This window comes from Rhinatrema bivittatum, chromosome 5, assembly GCF_901001135.1.
Source record: "Rhinatrema bivittatum chromosome 5, aRhiBiv1.1, whole genome shotgun sequence".
In the NCBI taxonomy this organism is placed as follows: Eukaryota; Metazoa; Chordata; class Amphibia; order Gymnophiona; family Rhinatrematidae; genus Rhinatrema; species Rhinatrema bivittatum.
Window position 1 is genome coordinate 65,734,485 of NC_042619.1, and position 24,402 is coordinate 65,758,886.

Here is a 24,402-nt window from a genome sequence, read left to right on the forward strand (position 1 = left end):
TAATGGCCCATGTGACTTCTGCCGCAGTGATATCCCTGGTTAGAAAAATTTGGGCGTCAGCTGTTACTTGCGGTAGCTGAGTGTCCTGTAAATAATCTTCAATCTCGGCCTGAGGGATTGTAGCCTGGGGGGCATAGAGATCCGTATAGAACCTTGTAAAGCGCTCCCTAATTTCAGTATTAGAAGTTAGTATTACCCCATTCTCATCTTTTAATTTAACAATATTATTTTGAGTGTGTTTGACCTTCAGCTTCCGGGCCAATTGTCTACCCGCCTTGTTTCCCCCCTCATAATATGATTGTTTTATGCAATCTAGGTGGTATGCTATTTGGGCTGCTTCAATGCCTGCTAGGTGATGCCGTAGGCTGTCCATTTTTGCAAGTAAGCGACTATCCCCAGTTGCCAAATGCTCTTGCCCCAGACGCTGCAGTTGCAGTATTGTGTCCGCCTTATCCCGCTGTCTACACCTCTTCATATAGGCCCCTCTTGCTATGAATTTACCTCGCAGGACGGCTTTTAAACAATCCCACAATATGACAGGCGACAATGTAGGGAAATCATTAATCATCCAGTATTCCTGAATATCCGAGTGTATCTGTAAACTGAAGGCCTCATCTTCTAGGAGACTGTCGTTAAGCCTCCAATATCGCTGTCCTTTATCATACCCCGATACATTAAATTGCATTAACACGGGGCCATGGTCGGACCACGTAATAGGGCCCAGGGACGGGTTAGTAACCTGATTAGAGCAACTTCTATCCACAAGGAGATAATCAATTCTAGAGTATGTTTTATGGGCCCTTGAGAAAAATGTATAATTTCTATCTTTGGGGTGCCAAGTCCTCCAAGTATCGAGAAGACCATGACGCTGCATGAACCGACGAAAGGCTTGGCGGTCAGTTCTCCTGGTCAGGCTATTGCTATGGGAATTATCCAAGCGAGGATCAACCGTCACATTAAAGTCACCCCCCATTAATATGTGACCTTCATCCCAGAGGTCAATCATCTGAGACAGACCCTCTAAATAAGTACCATGCTCAGTGTTTGGCGCATAAGAGTTTATCAAAGAATACTTTTCTCCCCCTATAGCCATAACCAATATGAGGTATCTGCCCCCGGGGTCTGCATGGAGTGATATTTCTTCATAGATCAAATCCTTATGCAATAATATTCCAACCCCAAGATATTTGTGGGCAAGCGGTCTAGCAGCCCAGTACTGTTTAGGGTAATTGGGATTCTTAAGTAAACGTTCATACCTCTTTTTCAAATGAGTTTCCTGAACGAAGGCGATCGCAATAGCATGATGGGCCATGTCAGCAAAGAGAGACTGTCTCTTTAATGGCGTGTTCAGTCCCTTAACATTAAGGGACATGATGTTTATGTTTATCATGGGTAATGGGTAAATGGGACTAGTGGTCCCCATGACTTGTCAGGTAACCTCTGCCATTCTCTAGAGCAGGCCGTGCTATGAACCCAGTCCTCCCAGGCAATCTCCTTACCCATTATCTTAATTATATTGCTACCCTCTAGATTCCCCTCCCGCTTTCCCCTCTCCCCCACAGCTGGTTCCCTTTCCCAGGGCCATGCTGCCTGATCTGGGGAGGAGTCAGTCATCCCAGCAGTAAGCCCCCCCCCCACCACCGTATACAATCATAAGCTTAAGTACCTCTAACATTCAGAACTCCCCATGTATACACAAGAGCCCACCCCAATCCATACCGTGTAGCCCTGTAGCTACTAATAGCATATTCAAGGTATGTAAGATGGACAAAAGACGTAAAGAGTCTCAAGTCCTTGATAAGGCGAGACACAAGATCAAATACTTATGTGCTATTACTGCTCCAGACTGCTGAGCCGGAATCAATGCGCTGAAAGGCGAAGCAACCCTTTAGTAACTCAAGCTTCCCTTCCCGGCTGGGTCTTAGTTCTGCGAGTTAGCATCCAGATGCCTGCGGAGACGTTTATCTCCCCGATTCAGCCGCTGCCATCTTGGAGGGTCCTCCCTCCTGTTTGTCGGCCTGGAGTTGTCCGAGAAGCCCGCTATCTCCGGGTATCCAGCCTCCCGCAGAATCTGAGAGGCCGCCGCCGGCGTTTTCACCCGATGCTCTGCGCCTTTCACTGTAAAGTTGATTCCAAACGGGAACAGCCATCGGTATTTTATGTTACCTTTGCGTAGCAGATCTGTAATCGGTTTGAAGGCCCTCCGTTTCTGAATTGTAAGTGGAGAGAGATCAACAAAGATCATAACCTCATGCCCCTGCCATTGCCAGGTAAGTTGTTGTCGCGCTATGCTGGCTACTCTGTCTTTAATCACATATTCGTGATAACACGCAATTATATCCTTCGGCAGATTGTTAACTCTCGGGCCGTACACCCGATGGGCCCAGGCTATCTTTACCTCCGTTTCCTGATCTGCAGGCCTGGCTGTCTCACCTTCTCGAAGAAGCATGGCACTGATCTGTGCTACTACGGAGGCGCAGTCCAAATAATCAGGCCCTTCCGGGATGCCGCGAAAGCGGAGGTTATGCCGCCGAGACCTATTTTCAAGGTCTTCCATTTTTTCTTTAACTCGCTCCATCTCTTCGTGCATGGAATTCAATTTGTCTTGGTGTTCTTTAAGATCAGCCCTGTTAGCCTCTACCCTGGTTTCGACCTCGAATATGCGGCGGCCATGTTCAGCGACATCTTCCTTAAGCTCCTCTATGGACGTCATGATCACCGCCGTTTTAGCTGCGATTTCAGATTTTATTTCCTCAAACCAGTGTTTCATGTCCGCCTTCGAGGGAATTGCAGTTTCATCGGGCTGGGACCCCAAGACCTCTTCAAGCTGTTCCGCAGGTTCCTCGCTTGCCGCTGCCATGCTGGCTCCCGGAGGCTCGCCTTCCAGCGCCAATTTACTGTATGAATATTTTTTGAGGTCAAGCATTTTGCGCCGAGTCGACATCTGCCGGCGTTCGCAATGCTAGGGAAAGCTCTCGTGTAAGAAAACGCACACTGGGAAGCTCGATGTCAGTGGATTTGTTCAGTGGTGGGGGAGAGACTCAGGTTTATGCTGCCATCTGCTGCGATGACGTCACTTCCTCCCTCTCGATGTCAGTGGATTTGTTCAGTGGTGGGGGAGAGACTCAGGTTTATGCTGCCATCTGCTGCGATGACGTCACTTCCTCCCTCCACCACTTTTATTTTAACTACTGGCTCAAAGGATTCAGGTAAGGAAAAGTTTCACAATACTGTTCTTCAAGAAACAAACAAGAGCTTGCTATTAGATGGCATTGAAGGAAAGAGAAAACAGAGCTCGAGCAAAGGATAGCATTACCAAACTGGGTTAGTTCACACCAACTGGTCTACTTTTTTCCCCATTGTGCAAGGAAAAATTCTGTGCACGGTTTGGGGTATTTTTTGGTCTAGATTTGGATGTGTACGGAGAACCACTCTGTCAAGTAGGAACTTTGTATAGGGTGAGTACGTGACAAGTGCTTGTAACTCACTAACCCTTCTAGCAAACGTAATAACTACTAAGAGGAGAACTTTTCATGTAAGAAATTTAATATCACAGGAATCCATGGGTTCAAAAGGAGAATGCATGAGTCTTGTTAGTACTACATTAAGGTCCCATTCTGTGACTGGTGGCCGTAACGGGGGTTTAAGCTGAATTAAACCTCTCATAAATCTACTGACAAGGGGTTGCGCTGATATTGATGCATCCCCTATTGTATGATGGTAAGCTGAGATAGCACTTAAATATACCCTTAATGACATGGTCTGGAGACCAGAGTCTGAAAGGTGCCAGAGATAGTCTAATAAAGATGATATGGGGCAGGAAAAAGGGTCAATACTTTTCTGTGCACACCACGTGGTGAATCGTTTCCACTTAGACCGATACGTTTTTCGTGTGGAAGGTTTATGTGAAGCTACCAGCATTTGAGACACATTAGTTGAAAGATTGAGGGGTTGTAGGATCAACCTTTCAACATCCAGGCTGTCAGGGATAGGGATTGAAGATTGGGATGGCGGGAGAGTGGGAGCTGTACCCCAGGCAAATTGGCTCTCTGATCGAGAAGTATGGGAAACCACACTTGTCTAGGCCAATATGGAGCTATGAGTATCATATCCCCTTTGTCCTGTTGTAGCTTTACTAGTGTTTTGGTTATTAGCGGTATTGGGGGATACACATATAGAAGACCTAAATTCCAGGGGTGAGCAAAGGCGTCCCTGGCGTACTTGTTGGTCCGCTGGAATAGGGAGCAGAGGTTGTTCACTTTGTGATTCAGTTTGGATGCAAAGAGGTCTATGGTTGGTTGGCCCCAGCGTTGGAATATTCTGGTTGTTACCAAAGGATCCAGGGACCACTCGTGGGGATAGAACTGACGACTGAGGAGATCTGCGACAACGTTGTGGATCCCTGCTAGATAAGTGGCCTGGAGAAACATAGAACGTGTCAGGGTCCAGTCCCAAATCTGTGCGGCTTCTTGACATAGGAGATACGAGCCCGTACCTCCCTGTTTGTTCAGGTACTACATGGCTACTGTGTTGTCTGTCTGTATAAGAATAGTCTTGTGTGAAAGGCAGCCTTGAATGCATGTAGAGCATAACATATAGCTCGAAGCTCTAGGAAATTGATTTGAAATGTTGCTTCGAGTTTTGTCCAAGTACCTTGAGTTTGGAGATTGCCTATCTGTGCTCCCCAATCCAAAGTGGATGCATCTGTAGTTAAAGTTACTTGTGGAACTGGTTGTTCCTGTCGCCCACCAGAGGAGAGATGAATGTAGCTGGTGGATTATTTGAATTGGAGATGACAGTGGTTGAATGGCTTGTATCCACTGTGATCTTAATGTCCATTGGGTTATTCTCATGGCTAATCTGGCCATAGGAGTGACATTTATTTATTTATTTAAGGCTTTTATATACTGACTTTCTTGATACAAATCAAATCAACTCGGTTTACATCGAACAAGCAGTTAACCATAACCAATTAACAAAAGACAAAATTTGATGAAGCATAAAGTTACATTATAACAAGGGAGCAAAAACTGGGGATAGGAAAATAAAGGGGGGGGGGGGGGGGAGAACAGAGATAGTATACTATATACAGGTGAGGGTGTGGGAGGGAGGCAAAGGAGCCAATGTCGTTATGACGTATTAGTGTGTCTTAGTGCTTGTTTAATTACAGTGGAGATGGGAACAGTTCTGAGTCAAGCTATTGGACTAAGAACAGGGAAAGGCTCGACCGAAAAGCCATGTCTTGAGTTTCTTTTTAAAAGTTAGGAGACAGGTTTCCTGCCTGAGGTCCGGGGGCATGGCGTTCCAGATGGAGGGACCTATTGTTGAGAATGCCCTGTCTCTGATATTTGAGTGGTGAACTGTGGAGGCCATGTGTCCGAGCAGAATTAGAAACTGATGTGCTGTCGCGTGTTTCTTTGTGCGCAGAGAGTTCGCTAATGAGGAGAGTGTCTCTGCCCGGTCCTCTGGGAGGAAGGCTCTTGATATTATCGTGTTCAAGTCTGCTCCGATGAATTGTAGTAGGCGAGATGGTATGAGGTGGGATTTCTGGTAGTTGTTTAGGAATCCCAATGAGTGGAGCAGATTGATTGTGAGCCTGAGAGAGGTGAGAGCTCCTTGCTTTGACTGGCTTCTGATGAGCCAGTCGTCCAGGTAAGGAAAAACGTGTACACTTTCCTTGTGCAAATGAGCTGCTGCTACAGCTAGGCACTTTGTGAATACGCGGGGTGCTGAGGCAAGTCCGAATGGCAGAACCCAGTATTGGAAATGCTGATGACCCACCAGGAAACGCAGAAACTTGCGATGAGGAGGGAATATTGGAATGTGAGCGTAAGCGTCTTGCAGATCCAGAGAACAGAGCCAGTCTCCTGGCTTGAAGAAGGGGCAGCATGGTGCCTAAGGAGACCATTCTGAAATTTTCCTTTCCGTAGAAATTTGTTGAGATTGTGAAGGTCTAAGATGGGACATAGGCCTCCTGTTTTCTTTGGAATGAGGAAATAACGGGAGTAGAATCCTCTGCCCTGCTGTGGTCGGGGAACTGATTCAACGGCCTTGACTCTCAGAAGGGTGGATAATTCTGTGTTCAGGAGAGTGATATGATGTTTGTGTGTCCAAAGAGACTTTGGTGGAGAGTCTTTTTTTTTTACTGTGAGAAAATCTAGTTGGTAACTGTGCTTTATAATGGTAACCGTGCTTTATAATGGATAACCGTGCTTTATAATGGACATTGATCTGTTGTGATGTTTGACCAATTGGGTTGAAAGAAAGAGACCTGACCTCCCACTGGTAGATTTGGGATCGGGTTGGTGGAGTGGCTGCTGTCCTCTGGCAGGTTCTCAAAATCCTGATGCAGGGCCCGTCTGAGGCGGAGGTTGAGGCCTAGATGCCCTTGGTTGTCTAGGCTGACTTCTCTGTGCTGGTCTAGAAGCCCTACCACGGGGTGCTGGTGGATAATACCGCCGTGGCCGGTAATAGGGTTTTCTGGTGTCTTTCCGTACTGTTCTATGTGTAGAAGCTGGTGTTTCTGTTGGAACAGCAGAGAGCTGGCGTAGAGTTTCAGAGTGTTCTTTTAATTGTGCTGCTGCATCCTGAACCTTTCCTCCAAAAAGGTTGTCACCAGCACAAGACAAATCTGCTAGCTTTTCCTAAACCTCAGGCCTGAGGTCGGAGGCCTTCAGCCAGGCCCACCTACATGCACTGATTCCAGTTGCAGCCATCCTGGATGAGGTTTCAAAGCTATCGTAGGCTGCACAGACCTCATGTTTGCCTGCTTCTATGCCCTTATGTAGTACGTCATTAACTGTGTCTTGATACTGTTGAGGTAAAGTCTCAGATAGTTGCTGCATCTGCTTCCAGAAGTTGCGTTGATACTGAGTCATATATAGTTGATATGACACTATCCTGGAAACAAGCATTGAGCCTTGAAAGACCTTCTTGCCCAGAGTGTCTAAGAACTTTTGTTCTTTGCCAGGAGGCTTCGATGAGTGGGCACGTATCCTCTTTGACTTCTTTTGGGTGGATTCTACCACCACAGATTGTTGTGGGAGCTGGGCCTTTTGGTAACCTGGGATAGGTTGTACCAGGTAGGTAGCATCCATCCTCTTGTTCACCAGTGGGATTGAACATGGGTGCTCCCACAGCCTGTGCTGCAGGTCCACCAGGACTTCATGTACTGGAATTGCTAGAACTTCCTTAGGAGGATCCACAAACTGCAGAACTTCCAGGGTCTTCTGCCTGGTGTCCTCTTCCACTACTAGTTGAAAGGGGAAGATATCAGCCATCTCCTTCACAAAGTTTGAAAAAGGAGAGGTCCTCTGGAAGTGACTTCCGCCTTTCCTCAGATGGGGATGGCTCAGACAGTACATTTTCTGATGAGGAATCCATGTCTCCCTCCTCCCAGGTGTCTAATGAAGGGCGTCGTGGGGGAGTAGAGTGAGGTATAAACAAAGGCATCGATGGCTTTTGCGGTGGCATCAATGAAGGAGAAAAAGGCATCGATGGAGACACCGGAATTCTCGGCCAAGAAATCCCAGGTGGTCCTGGAACAGGTTCAGGCATGGGAGAAATCCCGGAGGCTTCGTCTTCACTCATGTGGATTGGTATTTGCGGTGTCCTTGGTTGTGCGGGGAGAGCACCGATGAGGGCATCGAGCTTCAACAGGATTGGTGCGAAGATTGAAAGGTCCGGCGTTGGCATTGACATCGGTGCCAGCATCAGCATGGGTGTCGGCTTGGATGGCATCAAAGGTTGAAGGTCTCGGAGAGCATCTTTAACTGCCTGGCAGATAAAACCATCCAGTTCCTCCCATATAGCTGGTGAGGCTGTGGGAGCACCCCCTATAGCACCCAGCTATAGGGGGTGGCAGAGCAGGCGGAACCAGCACTTACACAGGTCCCTGTGGTGGCTCGGTACCCAGCACAGTTACCAGTGGGGAATGCCTTGGAGAGGCATAGAGAGCATCAATGGCTCTTCCACTCAAGACCTTTTTGGCGACTGTTCCTTTGGCATCGACGAGGTTCCCGGAATCGATGCGACATCGGGTGTCGACATCCATCGATAACGATGGCGATGCTTTTCCCAATGGTCTGTGCTTTTCTTCTCAAGCACAGATGTAGATTTCACCGATGACCGGGATGGAGTCAGTGATAATCGGTCACCGGAGCCGACAGGGCGACGCTTTCAAATGACTAATTTTTTAGCCACTCCAGCCGGAGTCACCGAGTCGATGTGGACGTCGATGGTATTAATTAAATATGGAAGAGATATTCCATCTTCTCCTGGCAGGCCCGCCTGCCCTTGGCCATCATTTTGGCACATTGTGGACAGGTGGAGACATTATGGGATAGCAAATGTTGCTTACCTGATGTAACAGGTGTTCTCACAGGACAGCAGGATGTTAGTCCTCACAAATGGGTGACATCGAGGATGGAGCCCACCACGGAAAACTTCTGTCAAAGTTTAATAGAACTTTGACTGGCCCCTACTGGGCATGCCCAGCAAGGCACTGACCCTGCAGCCAGCAGGGGTCTCCCTTCAGTCTGATTTTCAAAGCTACAGGCAGTGCCTAAAAAAGTAAAAACTAAAACGAACCCAACACCGCGGGGTGGCGGGCGGGTTTCGTGAGGACTAACATCCTGCTGTCCTGTGAGAACACCTGTTACATCAGGTAAGCAACATTTGCTTTCTCACAGGACAAGCAGGATGGTAGTCCTCACAAATGGGTGAGTACCGAGCTGAGGATGTCCTGACCTGCACCAAATGTACCCAACGATGTGCAACAGGCACAACAACTGGGGTGGAATTTGGGAAAGGGCATCCGCACCCTACCGGGAAGGTGGAAGGGTGTTGGTACATCATGTTGGAAAAAGGTTACGCAAGACAGATTGGCCGAAGATGGAGTCCTGTCTTCCAGCTTTGTCCAAACAATAGTGGGCTGCAAAGGTATGGAGAGAACTCCAGGTTGCAGCCCTGCAGATGTCAGGAAGCGGCACCGATCGAAGGTGTGCTACTGAAGTCGCCATGGCCCTCACAGAGTGTGCTTTTACACGGTCTTGAAAAGGAATGCCAGCTTGCTGATAGCAAAAAGAAATGCAGTCCGCCAACCAGGAGGAAAGAGCCTGCTTACCCACAGGTTGTCCCAACTTGTTAGGATGGAAGGAGACAAACAATTGAGTGCTCTTCCTGTGAGCAACTGTACGGTCTAGATAAAACGCTAGAGCTCGTTTACAGTCTAGGGTATGCAGAGTCTGTTCCCCAGAGTTGGAATGGGGCCTGGGAAAAAAGGTAGGTAGTATGATGGATTGATTGATATGAAATGCAGAAACTACCTTAGGTACAAATTTAGGGTGAGTGTGGAGCACCGCCCTGTCTTGCAGGAGTTTAGTGTAAGGCGGATAGGTGACTAAGGCCTGTAACTCACTAACCCTGCGAGCTGAAGTGATAGCCAATAGGAATAATACTTTCCATGTGAGATACTTCAATTCACAGGAGTGCAGAGGTTCGAAAGGTGGTTTCATTAGACGACCAAGAACCAGATTAAGGTCCCAAGATGGGGCCGGAGGACGTAAGGGTGGCTTCAGATGGAGCAAGCCTTTAAGAAAGCGTGTCACCAGGGGTTGTACTGAAATAGGGACACCTTCTATACCTTTATGGAAGGCGGCTACCGCACTGACATGCATCCTAATGGAAGAGGTCTTTAGACCGGATTCTGATAGGTGCCATAAATAGTCCAAGAACTTAGAGATTGGACAGGAAAGGGGATAAAGGGACTGAGAAGTGCACCATGATGTGTACCTTTTCCATTTATATGAATAGGATCTTCTGGTGGAGGGCTTTCGTGAAGCTATCAGGACACGAGAAACCGAATCCGAAAGGTTAAAAGGCTGAAGGACTAACCTTTCAACATCCATGCCGTCAGGGACAAGGCTTGGAGGTTGGGATGGAGGAGGCATCCGTCGTTTTGAGTGAGCAGACGCGGATCCGTTCCCAGAGGGATGTGCCTGCGGATGGAGAGATCCTGGAGTATGGGAAACCACACTTGGCGTGGCCAGTGGGGAGCTATCAGGATCATGGTTCCCCTGTCCTGGCGTAGCTTCACGAGAGTCCTTGACAGAAGAGGAAGTGGAGGGAATGCATAAAGCAGACCTGTCGTCCACTTGAGGGAGAAGGCATCCCTGGGCCGAGAGTGCTGGCTCCGAATGAGAGAGCAGTAATCGTCCACTTTGTGGTTCTGAGGGGACGCAAAGAGGTCTATGCGGGGAAAACCCCACTTGTGAAACAGAGAGGTCACTACCAGAGGATCGAGTGACCACTCGTGTGGCTTGAAGACACGGCTCAGCTGGTCTGCCAATACATTGTCTACTCCCGGCAAGTAAGTGGCCTTGAGGTACATGGAATGGGAGAGGGCTTCTGCCCAAATCTGCGCAGCTTCCTGACACAGAAGGAAGGAGCCTGTGCCTCCCTGCTTGTTTATGTACCACATGGCCACTTGGTTGTCTGTCTGGATTAAGATTATCTGATCTGATAGATGATCTTTGAAAGTTCTGAGCGCGTAGCGAATTGCTCGAAGTTCCAAGAAATTTATCTGGTGTTCGGCTTCCTCTGGCGACCACAACCCTTGGGTTTGTAATTCGTCCACATGGGCCCCCCAACCGATGTGGGAAGCATCGGTGGTTAGGATTACCTGTGGATCTGGTAGGAGAAAGGGTAAGCCCTGAAGGAGATTGACTTGATTCGTCCACCAGGTTAAAGACAGGCGTAGCGCTTGTGTAACTGTGACGATGTAGGACAGAGGCTGGAAAGCTTGAAGCCATTGGTGTCGCAGAGTCCATTGCGTTACTCTCATGGCTAGTCGGGTCAAGGGAGTAACTTGAACCGAGGATGCCATGTGTCCTAGGAGGATGAGGAATTGGCGAGCTGTGGCAGTGTGTTGAGACTGGAGCTGGCGAGCTAGAGACATGAGAGTTTGGACTCGTTGAAGTGGAAGGTAGGCTTTTGCCTGTAAGGTGTCCAAGTCTGCTCCAATGAAGGATAAGGTCTGAGATGGGACCAAGCAAGATTTCTCGTAATTGACAAGAAACCCTAAGGAGAGGAGTGTGTGAATTGTCAACTTTAGGGAGGATTGCGCAATTTGAGGGGTGGAGGCCCTGATTAGCCAATCGTCCAGATAGGGGTAGACGTGGACACCTTCCTTCCTGAGAAATGCTGCTACTACTACGAGACATTTGGTAAAGACTCGTGGAGCAGATGCCAGCCCGAAAGGTAGTACCCGGTATTGATAATGGTCGTGGCCTATCAGAAAACGCAGATACTTGCGATGAGATTGTGTTATCGCAATGTGGGTATAAGCGTCCTTGAGGTCGAGAGAGCACAGCCAATCCCCCTTTTGCAACAGAGGGAGCAAGGCGCCCAGGGTTACCATCTTGAACTTCTCTTTTTGCAGATACTTGTTGAGGGCCCGAAGGTCCAGAATTGGACGTAACCCCCCTGATTTCTTTGGTATTAGGAAGTATCTGGAATAGAATCCTTTCCCTTGTTGACAAGGAGGGACGGGTTCTATAGCATTTGATTGTAGAAGAAGGGATACTTCTTGATGTAATTGAGTCAAATGGCTGGTTAGACTCCATGCCTGAAGGGGCGGGGAGTCTGGTGGAAGTGTTATGAAGTTGAGGTGGTAACCCTGTGCAATAATTGCTAGCACCCACTGATCTGAGGTAATCTGTTTCCAACGGGGTAAGAAGTGGTACAGCCGACCTCCCACAGGGATGTGTGGAAGAGGGAGTTGGCATGTGCTCAATACAGGGAAGTCAAAGGCCCGCCGCAGGCCCAGGAGGTGGGGCTACAGTAGGTCTTTGCTTTCTCGGCTGACGAGGCTGAGGCCTGTTAGAGGACCGTGCAGGACGAGCCCTAGTTGACGGAGGGTAGTAGCGGCGCGGTCGAAAGAACGACTTCTTAGAGTCCTTCTTTAGCGGTTGCTTGGAGGTCACCTCAGGTGGGACAGATGAGAGTTGTTTCAACGTCTCATGGTGGTCTTTTAACTCCGCCACAATCTGTTGAATTTGCTCTCCAAACAAATTGTCGCCTAAGCAGGGCAAATCAGCAAGACGATCTTGGACCTCTGGGCGAAGGTTGGATGACTTTAACCAAGCCCAACGTCTGGCTGAGATGGCTGTGGCTGAAACCTTCGTGGAAGCATCGAATATGTCGTAGGTAGTCCTAATCTCGTGCTTCCCTGCCTCAAATCCCTTGTGAAGAAGGACTTGAAGCTGCGGTTGGTATTGGTCCGGCAACGTGTCAGCATAGTCTTGCATCTGCTTAAGGATGGCTCTGTTGTATTGAGTCATGTAAAGTTGATATGAAGCTATGCGTGAAATCAACATAGCTCCATGATACACTTTCCGTTCCACACTATCCAGGAACTTGTTGTCCCTGGTAGGTGGGGTAGAAGAGTGCGGATTAAGACGCTTGGCCTTCTTCTGCGCGGACTCAACCACAACAGAGCGATGATCCAGTTGAGGTTTTTGGAAACCTGGTGCTGACTGGACAAGGTATGTGGAGCCAGCTTTCTTGTTAACTGGTGACACCGATGAAGGAGATTCCCAGTTTTTCTTGAGCAGATCCAAAAACACCTGGTGTATAGGGATGGAAGCGATGATTTTTGGAGCATCCAGAAATTGAAGTAGTTCCATCATCTGGTGTCTGTCATCAGCTTCAGATTGTAGTTGAAAAGGTACAACTTCTGACATCTCTTTCACAAAATTAATGAAAGATAGATCCTCAGGAGGAGATCTTTTTCTACTCTCTGTAGGAGATGGTGGCGAAGGCAAATCTGTGTCAGAAGAGGTATCATCATCATCACCCCAGGTATCGTAGGGATCATGTGGGGCTTGTAGCCCTGATGGACCTGGCTGAGGCTCTGAAGGCATCGATGGAAACCGAGGTGGAATCGGTGCGGTAGGTGGAACCAGAAATGGCATCGATGGCTTCGGTGCTGCCGATGGAATCGGTGCCTGGCGCGGAATCGATGGAGCCGAAGGATAAATCGGTGGAGATATACCAGAAGGTACCGATGGAACTACCCCGGAAGGGGGAATTCGAAACGGTGTTTCTCCTGCCGATGAGAAACCAGTCGGAGACGGTGGTGTTGTCGATGGCACTGGAATCACCGATGGAAGGGCCGTCATGAGTGCCTCCATGCGGCTCAGTAGCGGTGCTAGCGCTTGTATCAACGGCTCGGTGGTCGGTTCCCTCCTCGGTGGCGAAGCCGGTGCCGGCGTCGGTGCCGGGGGCGGCACTGGAACCGTGCCGGAGACGGTGCCGATGGAGGTTGTAATTTCTTCATCGCTTTCTCGATGGCCTCCTGGACCAGCCGGTCCAGTTCTGCCCGGAGACCAGGGGTAACCATACCCGGCTCGACGGGAGAGGGAGGCTGAGGCAGGGCCGGAGGGACCACCGTAACCGGTGGGATCACGGCCCCCACACCCCGAGAGGGTGAGGGTTTCCTCGATGCCGGCGAACGAGACGTGGAGGGCGTCCGGTCTGTTCGCGGCTTCTTTGTCGGTGGCTCGGCTTGAACAGAGGTCGATGGCTGTGGATCCTCGACAGGCCGAGACTTGTGCCGTCGATGGCGGTGCTTTTCCTTCCGATCCCCTTGCCCATCCGGGGAAGGGACGGGAGTCGACGGCCGAGAAGCGATCGATGGCGGACGGTCACCGGAGGGTTGACTATGATGGTACAACTTCGACGGTGCCGGTTCCGATGACGTCGATGCTATCGATGGCGTTGGGGTGGGTGCATGGAAGAGGAGCCCCATCTTCTCCATCCTGGCTTTGCGACCCTTGGGTGTCATTAAGGCACATTTGGTGCAAGTCAGGACATCATGCTCACTACCCAAACACATTACACAAACCCTGTGGGGGTCTGTGATGGACATAGTCCGGGTACAATCCGGACAACGACGGAACCCCGTTGCCATGGCTGGAAGCCAAAATTTAGGCTGGGGATCGGTAAGTGCCAACAGGCCTCGAGGGCCAAATTCGACGGCAGTCGATGGAAGAAGGCAAAAAACTTACCAGGTTCCGTAAGATGACTAAAAATTTTGTCGAAGGGAGACCCCTGAGGGGCAAATTTTCTTAGGAAATTAATTTCCAAATTCCTGTCAGGAATGTGGTTAGAGAGCTCCTTTCACCGCGTGGCAACTGCTGCGTGGAAAAAAAGAAGACTGAAGGGAGACCCCTGCTGGCTGCAGGGTCAGTGCCTTGCTGGGCATGCCCAGTAGGGGCCAGTCAAAGTTCTATTAAACTTTGACAGAAGTTTTCCGTGGTGGGCTCCATCCTCGATGTCACCCATTTGTGAGGACTACCATCCTGCTTGTCCTGTGAGAATCACCCAAGCATAGCACACACTCGACATGCAGGTCGGTGATGGACATAGTGCAAGGGTAGTTCAGGAACTTTTTAAAACCCGTTGCCATTATGAAGGCCGGACAGCCATCAACGGCCTTCTGACAGAAAAATTCTGTTTAACCGGAATCGACTGGGAAAACACAAGTACTCACCGGCCGGTGAAGACAGGGAGACCCCTATGAAGGGGATTAAATGAGAAATTTTAAACTTTTTTCTCTTAGTATTTTGTGTGAGAAAAGTCACACAGGGCTCCTTCACCACGATGCTTACTGCAGTGCGGAAAAACGAAGACTGAAGGGAGACCCCTGTGGCTCGAGGGATCATGGCATGCTGGGCATGCACAGTGGGCTCAGTATGTCAGTCAAAAGTTTCTAGAAACTTTGACAGAAAGTTTTCCGTGATAGGGCTCCGTCCAGTGACGTCACCTATGTGTGAGGACTATCATCCTGCTTGTCCTGGGATAATAAATCTTATTGTTCAGTTGCATGCATGGTGTTGCACTAGTTTAAACTGGATGGCTAACCCATTACTTTGAATTAGACATTCAGAGGTCCCCTTTACAAAGTTTGCTGGGCTGGTACCTACTCAAATTTGCAAACTCACCATAAAACTTTCTGGGATCAGAGACCCTCGATCTAGGTCCTTGATAACTCTTCCAAGTTCTCAGCTGCTTTTGCTCTACTGCCAATGCTGCTCTTCCACTCTACCAGTGCTAGAAGGAAGCACTTTTGCTCTAACTTCTCCCCATGTGTCCTAGGCACTCATGTTGAGAACCAACAGGCCACAGGAGGCAGAAGCAAAAGTGCAAGAAAAATACTTCCTGCCACCCTTGACTGCTGGCTGTTCATACTAGGAAACCAGCACAGTACCATGCTATGTTGCTTGTACTTAAGTAGAGCTCAAAGAGATAAAGGGAAGGCAGATAAAGAAGAGCAAAGGGGTGGATAGAAAGCAAAAAAGGTAATAAGATAGAGTGAGCAATGAGAGGTGGGAAAGAAAAGCTAAGAATGGAAAACAGGAGACATTTTGGGCAAAGGACCGGGGAGGAGAGGCTGTGCCTCTGGTCCAGCATTGAAAGAAGAAAATAAGCAGACACAAAATAGGTAAGAAAGGGCATAATGCTTAATCAAAACATTAATATGAAACCATAGGTAAGAACACTTATAAGCCTTCTTCAAATTAAAAACTCTGAAGAGATTGTGATGCTGCTATCCATCAATGATTTTCGATCAGCGATACAAGCCTTGGTGATGCCAAATTTTGATTACTGTAATGCTTTATACTGTGGTAATTCTAGCTCTCTTTTTTGTGCAATTCAAAATGAGGTCACAAGGCTATTTTACAAATTCTATACCAAACATATTGCACCTGTTCTTAAAACTTTTCATTGGCTGCCAATAGCTTAGCAAGTGAAATGTAAAATTTTGTGTACAGTCCATCCTGCAATACACAATGGAGCTATGTCGTGTTTATGTTCCTGCTCGTATTCTTTGCTCATTAGGGGACGTGAGATAAGTGTCCTTTATGCATTCCAAGGGACCATGCTTTATCAGTCTCAGGATCAGCTCTCTGGAATGCACTCCCAGACAAACGGACAAGAATACCTGATTTTAAGAAAAAACTGTTTTCTTTACTAGAACCTCTGAATCTTCATAATTTTACAGACACAAGGCTGAGCTTGGAGTTTTGATTATATGTGTTTTATGTGATTTTTACGGGCTTACATTATCTGTCATTGGGTGTTTTCAATGTAACTGCTAAATCCTTTATTGCATGCTTTACCTATTGAACCTCACTTGGATTCTAACACACTGTGAGATTCACATAGTCAATTTACCATTCGAATACCACAGACTTATTCAGTGGTGATCTGCCAGGCCACTGACCTGGAATTTTTTTGCACTTGCTTTCTCTTCCCCATTGCAGCTGGCGCAGGAGATGGAAACTACCAGTGGCTTTTTTTTTTTTAAATTAAGAAAATTATCATTGGACTTACCATATTGCCTGTCATGCATGCTTAAGTATTTTGAGCACTCTATTTAAAAGCATTTATAACCTGCACTTGCTCCTTTCGAGGGTCATCAAAACAATCATAATAAAACATACATACCTGATATTCTAAATAATATCCTGCACTGAAAAATGACAGAAGCAACAATAAATATTATGACCCTAGGATAAGGGATGTGAGACAATTTCAATTTTTATTTAATTTATGTGTTTTTATTGTTCCCTAACTTATTTTGCTTTGTAATATTATTCCTTTAATTATATATGTTAATACTATAAATCGCTTAGACCTATTTTTGTATGGGCGGTATAAAAAAAACTTTTAAATAAAAAATAAAATAAATATGAATTCAAGGGGGAGGGGGAGGGGGGAAAAGACAGTGGTGGTCCTTCAGTCTTTCCATAAGCTCCTGCATCCTGCAATTGGTAAGATTTAAGAATTGCAGTCTTGTTCTCATTTAGTCCTCATGAAATAAATATCAAATGAATAAGGAACTGTTTGCAAATGCTCTGAATTTTGCTTTCATTTACTTTCCACATTCTGCAGAAACTGAAAAAAATGGAAACAAACATCCACTTACATGCACCATCTTCATCATAGTTACTAAGATCCGCATGGACGGTTCTGCTAAATTCTAACACGTTGAACCACTGATCCTTGTTCATAACTCGGTACTTTGATTGCTATTAAAAAAAGAACATAAAATGTTAACTTGTTTACTCTATATTGACACCTTAATATTTCCAGGTTTCATATCATGCATATTGAATTAAGCCCCAGGCTATTTACCAGGAAGCCAATTAGACAATCTAATACCATCAGCTCTGAGGATCAGTGATGTACTGCAGGGTGGGGGGAGGGGCAGGGGTCTGAGGAAAGAGTAATGAGACTTCTATAAACCCTTTGTTCCGAGAGCTCCTGTGTCAAATACAACATGGAGAGCGCAGCAGTGAGGCAGTCAATAGGAAGCACTTTTCTATCACTGCTACTTCTGCCACCTACCAGTTCTTAGCGAGGAAACTACAGGGGGTAGAAAACAGCAACAGGAGAGAAAATGGTTCTCTCTGTGGCTGTTCGTATTATACTGCCATTATAGTATCTTTTTTTTTTTTTTTTTTTTAATAATCATATGGAGAGGAGTAGAGAAGTGTGCAGAGACAATAATAGGGAGAGAGGAAGAAAGGAAGCAGGAAACAAAACCATTGCAAATCATGAAGCAAACCTCATTTTCGGATGCAATAGGAAGTTAGCATAGTAACAAATGCCATGTAACTTTTGCCAGCATGCCTTATTCCAGTGTTTCCCAACCAGTGTACCTTCAAATCTGATCAGGGTTGCCACAAAAAAGTCACCACTGACACTCAGATCCATACCAGCACCTGGACTGTGCTCTGAGCACTTTGCAGCAACAAGAAACACCAGCAGTGACTCTTCAATATGTAGGGAGCTCCTTTCCGAGAACACTCTTCTTCCTAGCTACAGCCTGACTCCAGAGTGGTAAGTAGCAGCATAATGGGCACAGACAGCTGGACCCTGCTTTGTGTAGTATATACACATCACATCCTTGTCTTCCACTTCTTGAGCCTCTGATTTCTTTTATCCTCTGTCTTATCCCCAGGCTGAGTGAGATGAAAGTGTACACTGAACAGTAGATATGACTCACTCTTGAGTGTTGGGAGCAGCATTGTGGAAGAGCTCTGGCAGCCACATTTGGCAGTCAAGGTAACTAACTGAGCTGGGTGCCCACATCATACTGAGTTCTCCCTTCTGCTGCACTTGTATATAGAAGGTGCTGGTCTATTGTGATGGGTTCACATTTCTCTGCCCTCTGTTTTAAAATTTGAACAAGACTTTCGGTGTTTCCTAGCATTTTTTTTGCCATATGAGACCTCTCCATGTTTGCACCATCTGCTCAATGGAGCCTGAAGTGCCACCCATTTTTGTTAATGTTGGTGTGCCTTGGGCTTGAAAAGATTGGGAAACACTGCTCTACTCACAGGAAAAGAGCAATATGCTGAAATGTATTAATTTATTAATAAAGTTTATAGCCCACTCAACACATGGCTCTTGGCAGGTAACAGATTTTCTTGCTAGTACATGGAACTAAAAGTAAGGCAGTAGGGTTTGAGCTGGGTATCGACTCACCACAACCACCAGCGGGGCCAATGCAGGCTTAAGGAATGGAGATGAAAAAGGATGAATTGTGGGCCCAGGGAGCTTCTCCTCACATCAGCTGGAGAGTCTAATGTGTTACTTCCCATGGTGCAATATGAGGAGGTGTAACTGAGGGCATGCAGAGTTCTTCCCTGTACCAGTCAGAATAGCCAGCACAAGTCTAAGGAGCTCTTCCTTGCCATTTAAAATAGAAACAGGAGCCAGTAGAAGTCTTGAGATCTGGAGCCAGCTACAAGACATAAGGAAGCATACCGGGAATACAGGGATTGTAAGGGGGAGAGTAGAAAGAGATAGGAAAGGAAAAAAAGAGCACACTACAAAAATGTTTGTGGAGGAAAGGAGAGGAAAAGAAGAATGTTGAGAAAAGGAAAGAGGGAAGCAGAAGGCTGTGGAGGGAGGAAGAAGACAAAAACAATTAAGGTGTGAAGAGAAAAAAGGAGAGGGAGCGAAAAATGTTATAGTCAAGAGAAAATAGAGGGAAGGATAGAGACAAAAGATTGCGATGTTAAAGAGGGAGGGAAGAAATCACAAAAACCAAGAAGTGTTTTGGAGGGAGGAAAATGGGGTTGAGGAAGGGAAGGGAAAGAAGTAAAGAAGATCCGACAAGAAATAGTGAACTTGATGAGTTTGAAGGGAAAAATAAATGAAAAGAAAAACAGGAAGCAGAACTGAGATGCAGAAGAGGAGAAATAGCTCATACAGGAAGGTTTAAAAAGCATTTGCGATCATTTTAAATTTTCTACACAAATTTGCCTCACTGCTACACAAAATTCTTATGTGGCAGTGCTATTGAATATCTTTGGCATAAAACATTCCCTGGCAATGCAAAGAATGAGGGGAAAATTAAGTGGGGAGAGCAAGGAACAGGGCAGGACAGAACTGTGGAGAAAGGAGGGAGAGCAAATAAAAGAGGAGAACAAAGAGTGCAAAGTTGGGAGGGCAGGGAAAGCAAAAAAAAGGAGAAAGGGGCCAGGGAGCATCAGTAGACAAAGCTGTGGTGTGAAGGAGGAACCATGGCCCTGCACAAAGGAGTACAAGCAGACGCGAAGGGGAAAGAAAGGATAGGGAAAACTCTAGGAGTTATTCTGCATTTTCTGGTACATATGATAGTGCCAGATATCACTATGCAGATTAAAATGTCTCTCTCCTGCTAGCAGGTGCATCAGCACTAACAAAGCAATTTCTGATATCATAATGTGTATACCAGAATTTTCTGTTTTTGGGGGTTTTGTTTTTTTTTTGGGTTTTTTTTTAATGACCATGAAATAAGCATGAATGATTAGTATGCAGAGTCACAGCATTCACTTGTTTTGGTAAATATATATATTTCTCTTTATAAAACTTTTGAGGCAACTGGAAACTCATTTTATCATCATGTACAGTGGACTCTTGACTTACGGACTCAATTCGTTCCAGAGGGCTGGTTGTAACTCAAGTTGTTGTAAGTCAAGACTATTTTTTCCATAAGAAATAATGGAAATACCCATAATGCGTTCTGAACCTCCCAAAAGCACCCCTTACCTAACATTTTCATAATAAAAAAGGGTTGTATAATGTGCGTAATTACCAGAAACACCCATAATTTTCCTAGTGTACTCACCAAAAAGTTAGAAAATGTGCCTAGCCTACCAGAAACAACAATTTCATACTGTACTCACCATTCAAGTTGACATCTTTGGCTTGCAGGAAGGGAAAAGGGGGAGGATCCCCCCTCCCCACCCCCTCAGAACACATCTCTGGCCCCCAAACACTCACTTTCCCCTCCTAACATACTCATTCCTCCCCTCCTGATACCTTGCTGTAGCCAGCTAAGTGCTACACTCCCCTTCTGCTGCTGCTCAGAAGCTTCCTTGGTCACCAGTGATGTTGTTGCTTGCTGCAAAGCTGTTCCGGGTCTGCCTATGTGCTCCTGTGAACAACTGCAGCTCTGGGTGGCACCTGAGATGGACTGGCCTCATTGGCAGCAGCAGCCGCCAAACACTGCAACAGCAGAGCAGAAGTCCCACTCACCAAGCCCAAAAAAACACGATTGACAGGAAAAATAGGAAAATTAGTTCTTACCTGTTAATTTTCGTTCCTGTAGTACCACGGATCAGTCCAGATCGTGGGTTGAGCCTCCTGTCCAGCAGATGGAGACAGACTAAAACTGAAAGTGTATCCTATATCAGGACAGAGCCTACCCGGCAGCCCTTCAGTATAACTATTGTCAAAGCAGAAAAACAAGATCAAGCAAGCAACAAAGACTCAATGGAGTAACTTTATAACGAACTCTGTAGAAAGAAACGCTCTTGCATGTATTTGGTCATCAATAATCAATGCTTCCAGTGTTAAGAAGAGAATAAAACAGTACGGATATCCTAATACCTGTAGGAAAAGCTTTGAGTGGATGACATGAAAGAGCAACAGGGAAGGGCATCTGGACTGATCCGTGGTACTACAGGAACGAAGATTAACAGGTAAGAACTAATTTTCCATTCCCTGTACGTACCCAGATCAGTCCAGACCGTGGGATGTACCAAAGCTTCCCTAAACCGGGTGGGACCGAGACAGTCCCACTCGAAGCACTTGCCGACCAAAAGAACCAAAAACCAGTGCTTGCACATCCAGGCAGAAGTGTCGAGCAAAAGTATGTAGGGACGTCCATGTAGCGGCCCTGCAAATTTCTTGCGGAGAAACCGATTGGCTCTCTGCCCAGGAAGTAGCTTGAGAACGCAGCGAGTGAGCCTTTAAGGCCCTCCGGAACTGCCCGACCTTGGCAAAGATAGGCTGAGGAAATTGCCTCCTTCAACCACCTAGCAATAGTAGTCTTGGAAGTCAGTTTCCCCCGGTTTGGACCACTACAGAGGACAAACAGGTGATCCGAGACCTGGAGATACCGGAGTAGAACTCGTTTGACATCAAGCCGTCGAAGATCGCCCCCAGAGGTACCCGCAATCTCCTCTGTAGAGAAGGCTGGGAACTCCACCAACTGGTTGACGTAGAAGGTGGAAGCAACCTTCGGTAAGAAGGAAGGCACCGTCTTGAGAGAGACTCCCAAATCGGAAAAACGCAAGAAGGGTTCCCGACACGACACAGAAGAGATAAAAACGAGAAAGACAGTCTTGAGCGTGAGGTCCTTTAACGTAGCCCAACAGAGAGGTTCGAACGGAGCCACACAGAGAGCCCGGAGGACGAGATTAAGACTCCACAAAGGACAAGTAGAGCGAGCGGGCGGTCGCAGGTGTTTGACTCCCTTCAGGAACCGAACCACATCCAGGTGGCCTGCTATGGTATGACCTTAGACTCAGCCGTGTAGGGAACTGAAGGAGAGCCCCTTGGAGAGACCCGTTCAAAAGCCAGGCCGCTAGACAAACGCGATCGGCCTGGTCGAAAAATACGGGCCCCTGCCGAAGCAGACGAGGAAGATGGCCTAGCCAGAGAGGCCCGTCCGTTGCCAGATTGACGAGATCTGCGAACCACAGTCTGCAGGGCCATTCAGGTGCTACTAGAATCACCGGTCCTCGGTGGAGATCTATTCTTTGAAGAACTTTTCCCACCAGAGGCCACGGAGGAAACACGTAAAGAAGGACGGTCGCAGGCCAGAGAAGAGCTAGGGCATCCACTCCCTCCGAGCCATGCTCCCTCCAGCGGCTGAAGAACCTGTTGGCCTTGGCATTGCGCAAGGTCACCATGAGGTCCAGGTGCGGGGACCCCACCTGTCGACGATGAGAGCCATGGCTTCTTCTGAGAGTTCCCACTTTCCCGGATCGAGAGACTGAGGAAATCTGCCTGTACATTCTCCTTGCCCGCTATGTGGGAGGCCGCCAGACAATCCAGATGTCGTTCCGCCCGGTCGAAGAGGCGGCTGGCTTCTAGAGCCACCAGGCGATTGCGAGTGCCTCCCTGGCGGTTGATATAAGACACGGTGGTGGAGTTGTCGGACAGGACCCTCACTGCTTTGCCACGTATCAGGGGCAGAAAGTCCTGGAGAGCCAGACGCACCGCCCGGGCCTCCAATCTGTTGATGTGCAAATGAGACTGAACCGGGGACCAGATCCCCTGCGTGGACTGGGACTGACAGACTGCACCCCAGCCAGAGAGACTGGCATCCGTGGGTACTATCATCCAATGTGGAGTCTGGAGGGGCATTCCCCGGAGAAGATGAGGGAGCAAAAGCCACCACTGCAAGGCGGCGACGGTAGAGGCCGAAAGAGGAAGGACTACGTGGAACTGTTCCGACACCGGTTGCCAACAGGATAGCAAAGCTCTCTGTAATGGTCGCATATGAGCAAACACCCAGGAGACGAGGTTGATGGTGGAGGCCATCAAGCCCAGGACCTGGAGGTAGTCCCACGCCATCGGGAGAGGAAGAAAGAGGAGATTCTGTACCTGGTTGATCAACTTGAGAGCCTGGGCATGAGGTAGGGACACTTTGCCGAGCATCGAAGCGGGCCCTCAGGAATTCTAACACCCATGAAGGCCAAAGATTGCTTTTGGGAAAGTTCACGATCCATCCGAGAGATGCGAGGAGAGACAGAACCCGATCAACCGCCTGCTCGCAGAGACTCTCTGACTTGGCCCTCACGAGCCAGTTGTCCAGATAGGGGTGGACTAGGACACCTTCGCAGCAGAGAGCAGCCGCCACTACCACCATGACCTAGGTAAAGGTATGGGGTGCGGTGGCCAGGCCGAAGGGTAACACCCGAAACTGAAAGTCCCGGTTGAGGATGTGGAAGCGAAGATACTTCTGGTAATCTCTGTGAATCGGAATGTGGAAGTAGGCCTCTATCAGATCAAGAGAGGCGAGGAACTCTCCGGGGTGAACCGCCACGATGACTGCCATCAGAGTTTGCATGCGAAAATGTGGGATCTTGATGGCTCGGTTGACCCTCTTGAGGTCCAATATCAGCCGAAACGTCCCGTCCTTTTTGGGTACCATGAAGTAAATAGAATACTGGCCGGCCCAGAGTTCCTTCTTCGGGACCGGGACAATGGCGCCCAGATTCAGGAGTCTGGTGAGGGTTTGTTCCACCGCTTCTCGCTCGAGACGGCCGCATGGGGAGAATACGAAGAGGTCCGGTAGGTCTCGAACAAATTCGAAAGCGAGCCGTCTCGGACAATCTCAAGGACCCACTGGTCCGAGGTAATTTTGACCCACTCCTCGAGGAAAAGGGAGAGTCGACTGCCCAGGAGGGGAACAGAGGAATGAGTCAACCGAACTTCATTAAGGGGCTGGCTTTGGAGTGGTATGCTGGGACGGTCCCTCTCTGAAGGACCGACGCTCTGGGACAAAGATTGAGACCGGGAAGAGTAACCTCTAGTGGAGCCGCCTCGTCCATGGGGAGTATATCTTCGCTGCCCCCAGAAACGAGGATGGGAGGGCGCAAAGGAGCGAGATTGTTTCAGACGGTCCTCCGGTAGCTTGTGAACCTTGTTTTCCCCCAAGGAATTGATATGCTGTTCAAGGTCCTCTCCAAAAACCAACTTACCCTTGAAGGGCAAAGTGCCCAACTTCGCCTTGGAGGACGGGTCCGCGGACCAATTGTGCAGCCAGAGAAGTCTTCTAGCCGAGACCACAGAGACCATCGCTTTCGCCTGGACGTGGAGGAGGTCGTAGAGCGCATCTGCCCCATACGCGATGACACCTTCCAAACGTTCAGCCTGCTCCGCCTCTGCAGACGGGAGGTCCTGGATGCCAAGCAATTGTTGAACCCACCTGAGACCTGCCCGCTGCATGAGACTGCTGCAGATAGTCACCCGGACTCCCAAGGCCAAAACCTCAAAGATACGCTTTAGATGGGCCTCAAGCTTACGATTCTGTATGTCCTTCAGGGC

The 24,402-nt window shown here is 48.0% G+C and overlaps 1 protein-coding gene across 2 annotated transcripts in view; it reads right to left on the bottom strand.

The window, feature by feature from the left end:
• DCUN1D5 (defective in cullin neddylation 1 domain containing 5) overlaps positions 1-24,402 on the bottom strand; it is an 80,829-nt gene that overhangs the window by 5,235 nt on the left and 51,192 nt on the right. The window contains exons 8-9 of one of the 2 annotated variants that reach the window (XM_029602425.1): positions 16,994-17,096; positions 16,513-16,537 (exon numbers count right to left, since the gene is read on the bottom strand). In XM_029602425.1, coding sequence (XP_029458285.1) covers positions 16,521-16,537; positions 16,994-17,096 — 120 coding nt within the window. In that variant the 3' untranslated portion in view covers positions 16,513-16,520. The remainder of the gene's footprint in view (positions 1-16,512; positions 16,538-16,993; positions 17,097-24,402) is intronic. The other variant, XM_029602424.1, reaches the window with a different exon arrangement.